Consider the following 5,996-nt stretch of genomic DNA (forward strand, 5'->3'; position numbering starts at 1 on the left):
TTTTTTTTTTAAATGCAGGTTTCTCAGGTCCCTTCTTACATAAGGCTGAAACCCAGAAATTTGAATTTTCAGAGGGAACCCCAGAAGGTTCTGATGTAGTTGATACCAAGATGTAGTCCAAGGAGCACTGGTCTAGATAACTCCACCCTCAGGGTTGCAGATGGAGCAGGTGAAGCCCAGAGGGCCCAAACGGCTTACTGAGAAACACAGAATCCAAGTACCTATCTTCTATTGTGCTGCGCGCGCGCACACACACACACACACACACACACACACACACACACAGTCTGTCTGATGGGCCCCTGCAGCCAAACTCTGTATACTCTTTCTTTGGTGGATTCTCACCCTGCCCTTTTTTAAGGTAGGATGTGAAGACAGGGAACAGAGCAGAGTTTCCACAAAGACCCAGCACTTTCCTGTATCCCTTCCATCTGCCCATTGCCTTCTCCTAACACCCAGATCAGCTCCCTGTCCCACCCCACTGCACGCAGAACAAGCTGGAATATCCTGACCTCTCCTGCTGGACTCTTTCTGACTTGCAAAGCCATGACTCTTCTAGAACCCCGTCTCCATGCACTTCCTTCAAATCTCAGCTTGCTCAGCCTGCCCTCTGTCCACGGGGTACATCTGCCACCTTCCCCAATCCTCCCATTCTTTTAAGGCCTAGATAGAAGGCTGCCTGTTCCTTCAGGAAGTCTCTGGAACTCCCCAGCTCTGGCTCTCTCCTCTGACAATCAGCACTGGACCATTCATTAGCAATCTGCTGTTACTACCTATTATGTTCTGCTCTGAATTATGAACTTTAGTAATTCCAAGCTAGAGAGCTCAGCATACCCTTCTAATTACCCAGCTACCTGGTAACGTTCCTAGCACATAATAAGCACATAAAAGGACGTTAGTAACAGTGGAGCTATGCAGTGCTGGGGGGAGGGGGGACAGAGCGTCCGCAGGCTGGGCCTGGGAAAACGTGCCTTTTGATTCAGTGACTTCTGGGCTCCCAGGAGTGTCCAGACTAATCTTTGCACATGAAGGTCAGACTTCTCTGCAGTATGCTTCTTCTTTCATAATCAATATCCCTGACTGTCACTACCCGTAGCCGTTGCATTTCCTGGCTTTAACGTGAGCAGAACACTTCTGCTTTCTTCACCTCCCAGGACCAGTAAGGTCACTTCTACGCTGTATCATGTGCAGTGTCCATGACCCTGTCCCTATCAAAATATCACAAACATTCCTGCACTCTCCAGAGGGCCAACCAAGTGCCCTGCCTTCCAGTTCTCACTCCAGCCAGTGGCGACATTGCCCATTCACTGCAACAATGTAGCCCCAGGTACTGTCTTGCAGGCTAGCCAGGCTGACTAACACGTTCTTGACCCAGGCCCACAGAAACCCTGGACCGTATTTAACATTAGCCAAGCCTCCTCTTCACTCAGGACTGCCCATCATCTCTGCATCCGTGGCTTGCTGACAACATGGCCACAAGAAGTTAATTTCAGATCCACTGACAGCTTAAGTTCTAGGGCCTGGGCCAAGCTTTCCGAAAGGAGCCCTTTCTTCTTTGTTTGTTGTAGGAAAGACGTCTAGAGAGGAGGAAGGGTTCTCTCCTGCCAGGGCCCCTGCAACGGGAGGTCTGGGAGAAATTCTTACTGGAATTTGGAAATCTCAATGCTGAGTCTCACAGTTCAAGTGCCCCCTGGAGCAGGCTTTCTGCTTGGGGAGAAGACACAACATAACTCTCATGAGGAGCCACTCTCTAACGATGCACAGCTTCCCCCAAGCACCCCATGCCCCCAACAACCTCTACCAAGTTTCTAATTAAATATGGTTATTGCCTAATAAATATATTTAAAATCTCTACTTACCAACATAGGTCCACTTGGATCCTGTAAAGAACAGAGGGAAAGGAGTAAGTGCAATACAGTGGAGATGACAGAGCCAGGAAGACCCTGCACATTTGGTTTTCAAGTGGGCAAAACTGAGAAGGAAGCCTGTGTCCTGTCCCCAAATAAAAAATTCTGACGTGAAGCCAGAACCATGACTCCTCAGAGCTGTGCTCCACTGACTCCTCAGAGATGTGCTCCACACAGAGCTTAGGATAGGGAGTTTGTAGGGGTGTTTGTGGACTCAGCAGGGGGCATCTGGAATAGATGCCACCCCAGACATCTTAGAAAAGTCAAACATTATTAACTGGGCAGGGAATTCCATTCCATGTGAATTGAAACCCAGAAGCAATCGAAGTGTTCATTCAGTGAAAGATTTCTCTCCCACCGTCCCATCCCTCTTCCAGTAGACACCTTGTCTATGGGGTGATGGTGGGCCAGACACCCATGTATTCTCCCACCTCTCCTACTAGACACACTATTTAGCATCTTGGTTTTTTCCACTCAACAACATATCATGGAGAACTTCTCACACCGGTATCCAGAGAGCAGAAAAGTACCTGTGAATGGAAGATGGTTTCCCCCCAAGGGAGCTGCCATCCTATCTGAGCTATACTGCCGGCAGTGGCAGGAATATGGAGGAGAAATTCTGCCAGGAACATAAGCCAAGCCACCCACCACCTCCCAGCCCTCTCACCCCTCACACGGGTCCTTCATCCCCCCCCATCCAGTGACATCTTTAAATAGTTGTTGCAAGACTCTGCCCCTGTCACCCAGCCTGCCCACTTCCACCTTCCTTGTGGAAGAAACCTGGTACCCCAAGCTGAGATGCATCTCCCTATACACTGGGGGACATATCCAGCTAGGGACAGTGCAACTGCTGGGCGCTCTCTCCTGGTATATCTGAGTGTCTGTGGTTGGGAGAAGCAGCTGGAAGACTAAGAACTGGCCTCACCTTTGTCTCTTAATAAAATGTAGTGTCAAGGACCTGACCACTCCCCATGAGCAACAATTTCCTACTCAAGCCAATGGTGGTTTCTAAAAGCTGAAAGAGAACCTTGCTTTTTCTTTCTTTCTTTTCAATGTTGATTTTTATCTCCTTTTGCCTCATTGCTGCTACTATTGCCTTGTCTGATGTCTTTGCCTCCGTGTTAATTTTATTTTTAATTTTCAGAGTTAATTGGTGATTTTGATCAAATGAGGCATCTGTAGTTCAGAGTCAGATGGCTACACAAGGCTTTTTAGCTGATGGCAGCCCACTAAAAGTCACTTGTCATTTATTTGCCTACTAGGACAACCACTCTGGATTCTTTTAAGCAGTTCTTTGAGTTTCTCCATACCTTTAGAAAACACATTTATACTGTCCCCTTTGGGCTTTGTAGAATCAAGCACTCTATTGATACCTAACAATGAAAGAGAAGAGTTTCATCTTTGCAGGTGATGTAAAGTGACCTGTCTCGGACCATGTGTCTACTAGGAATCTCTGCCCGTGTGCCATGTTCCTGTGAATTTCAGTAGCTTCCTGGGGGGGGGGTGTCAAACTCCTCCATTACCTTTCCAAAAATGGCTGGGTTTGGGTAGTTCAGCAGTGCCTGTTGGAACCTGCAAACCCAGCTGGCACTGGGCAGGGAGATGCCCCGAGGAATGGGTATTTAGCAAAGTCCAGACCAGGTAGGTGTTCAGGGTCCTGCCCTACCTGTTTTCTGACTTGGGTGCCAGCAGCTTCCAAGGGCTAATGGCACTGCATCCAGGCAGTGTGAGCCTGTCCCATGCTCTACCTTCAGGTCACTGAAATGGCCCTCAGCCATAGGAACAAAGAGCTCTACACTGTCCCCAGAAGACCTTCAGCTTCACCTTATGCTCCGCCCACCCCTGGACCAAGAGCTTTTCTTGGGCAGTGATTTCTGCCAACTGTGAGGAATTTCAGTCCCCCAAGGACCAGGCAGAGCACACTTTGACCCTCTTACTCAGCTAACTCTCCAGTCCCAACCTGGTGGTAACTGTCCTTCTGACCACCTCAGTAAGTTTTGTTTGACTTCTCCCCTGAGGCAGCTAAGAAGCAGACCCGATGAATAGCAGAACAAAAGCTTAGAAGCTAGAGGCAGATACGACTGCTCAGGGTCCCATGGAAGTGGGGTTTTACTGCAAGCTCCCCCTAAGGCAGCTTGGAGAACGAGGAGGGAAGGGGAGCAAAGTAACTGTCAGAGAGGGCGCCCCAAGATCAATAGACAGCTCCCCTCTCCTTTGTGGGAGGTGCTCAGTACTAAGATTTCTGGTGAACTTCAGTCTCCATGGGTTTCTGGAGAGTTAGCAGTTAGTCAAAGCTCGCCATTTTCAAAACTGATCCTTATTTTTGGAGATTTCTCCCACCTCCTGCCTCTTCCTGACTGAATGGAAGTGAGTAGGCAGAGCTTGCCAGCCAGTAGATGAAGATTCAGCCAAGGGGTAGTTTGTTGCCCACAGGTCCAGCCTTCCCCACAGGTACAGTGACCTCCCAGGAGGTGGAGGACCGAGTGGAGAGCTCTGACACCACTGAGCAGGACCGATGCTCTCTCCCTGCTTCCTACCGGCAGATGGGGTGGGGTTCAGCCATTAGGGTCCTTTGTATAAATGTTGCAACCCAGGAACTGGACACCCACAAGTATCTCCACGATGTGGAGATTGTCACCAGCAGGACCTAGCCACTGACCTCTCCCTGAGAAAAGCAGCTGAGAGTCAGGCTAAAGCTTGCTTTCCCTGTCTTGTTCCAAAGGAGTTAATTAACCAGGCTTTGGACACGAGCCCACAGCTCAGGTTCCTCTTCCCACCTCAGCCGGACACCCCACGCGGCACCCTCAGCACCCTTGCCCTCTGGAGTTCAGCACCTTTTTACAATCAGAAATAGGGGGTGCACGTGCACACACGTGTAGGCTCCGGGTAATGGAGTCCTCTGGGGGAAAGACAATGATTAAGGATGGGCTGCTACCTTATCCCTTTAACACAGAGGTGAAGCCTGCTGGTTAACTGCCCCTGAAGGTTCTGAAGATCAGCCGGACTCCCGCTTCTTGCTTCTTGCGGATCGCACTACACAAAAAGCCTGTCATTTCTCAGCGCTCTGCAGGTGGTTCCGGGATTCTGCCTAGCAAGTTTCCAAGCCCCATCTCCAAAGCTAGTAGCGCTCAGAAAAAAAGGCAAACGAGTAATGCCAACGGTGCACAAAACACCATCAAAAAGGCAACGTGTCTCCAACCTCAGTAGGTCGTACATACTGAGAAGTGGGCATTTCTTCCCTGAAAATGTGCTACCTACACAGCGCCTTTCCTGCTCCCTCGGTAGTGATTTTATTTTATCTTGCAAGAGCCTGGCAGGAGATCCTTCTGCCCTGGCATGGTTGAGAGTCTGAGTGTGCGCGACTCTTAAAAAAAAAGAAAAGAAAAGAAAAAGAAACTTTACCGTTGAGTGGGGCAGAGCTGGAAGGCTGTTCCTTTAGAATCACGAGAAGGAGGACGGCCGCCGCGCGCAGGTTGTAGTGGGGCATCTTTGCCCGGCGGCTCAAAGCTGCCACTCGCTCTGGGGCTGCCAGGCGCTTGGAGCTGACTGGGGCGCACCAGCACCGCGTGCGTGCAACCTGGAACCACGCCGCCCTCGCAGTGTAGGCTGCTGGCTGCCCCCAAGCTGCTTTTTAAGCCGCAACTCAACCCCAAACATGATGTCATCAACAGGAGGGCGGGAGCAAAACGCCCAGCCTACCGGAGGGCTGGAGTCCCCGGTCCAAGGTGAATTGCAATCCTGACATAAGTGGTCCACAGTGGCCGGCCGGCCTGGCCCTTCCTCTGGGCCACCTGGGGAGCCAGGTCTCCCAGGGAGCTGTGGGAAGCCAGGGAAGCATTAGTCACTTCACTGAATGTGGCCGTGGTCTGTCACTGACCTTGCTTGAAAGTCTCCATAGGATGCCGTTTGAGCCAAGTCCTCCTTCAGGGACCCAATGCTTCTGCCTGGTCTGGACAGGGGTTAGCTAAGTAGCTGTGAATTGCACAGCACATCCAGAGCAAACTCTTTTCAATGAAACCACATTGTTTCCTGTGAACAGGAAAATGGTATAATGGGATTCACACGAATGAGCAGCTTTACTCAGCGATT

General features: G+C 50.3%; 1 protein-coding gene across 2 annotated transcripts in view; it reads right to left on the reverse strand.

The window, feature by feature from the left end:
• The window catches only part of Ca12 (carbonic anhydrase 12), a 55,848-nt gene extending 50,374 nt beyond the window's left edge, over positions 1-5,474 (reverse strand). For both annotated transcript variants that reach the window (XM_005347735.2, XM_005347733.2), the window contains exons 1-2: positions 5,310-5,474; positions 1,860-1,880 (exon numbers count right to left, since the gene is read on the reverse strand). In XM_005347735.2, the coding sequence (XP_005347792.1) occupies positions 1,860-1,880; positions 5,310-5,394 (106 nt within the window). In that variant the 5' untranslated portion in view covers positions 5,395-5,474. The remainder of the gene's footprint in view (positions 1-1,859; positions 1,881-5,309) is intronic.
• Positions 5,475-5,996: the final 522 nt, after the last annotated feature.

Source organism: Microtus ochrogaster, chromosome 5, assembly GCF_000317375.1.
Source record: "Microtus ochrogaster isolate Prairie Vole_2 chromosome 5, MicOch1.0, whole genome shotgun sequence".
NCBI classification, from domain to species: Eukaryota; Metazoa; Chordata; class Mammalia; order Rodentia; family Cricetidae; genus Microtus; species Microtus ochrogaster.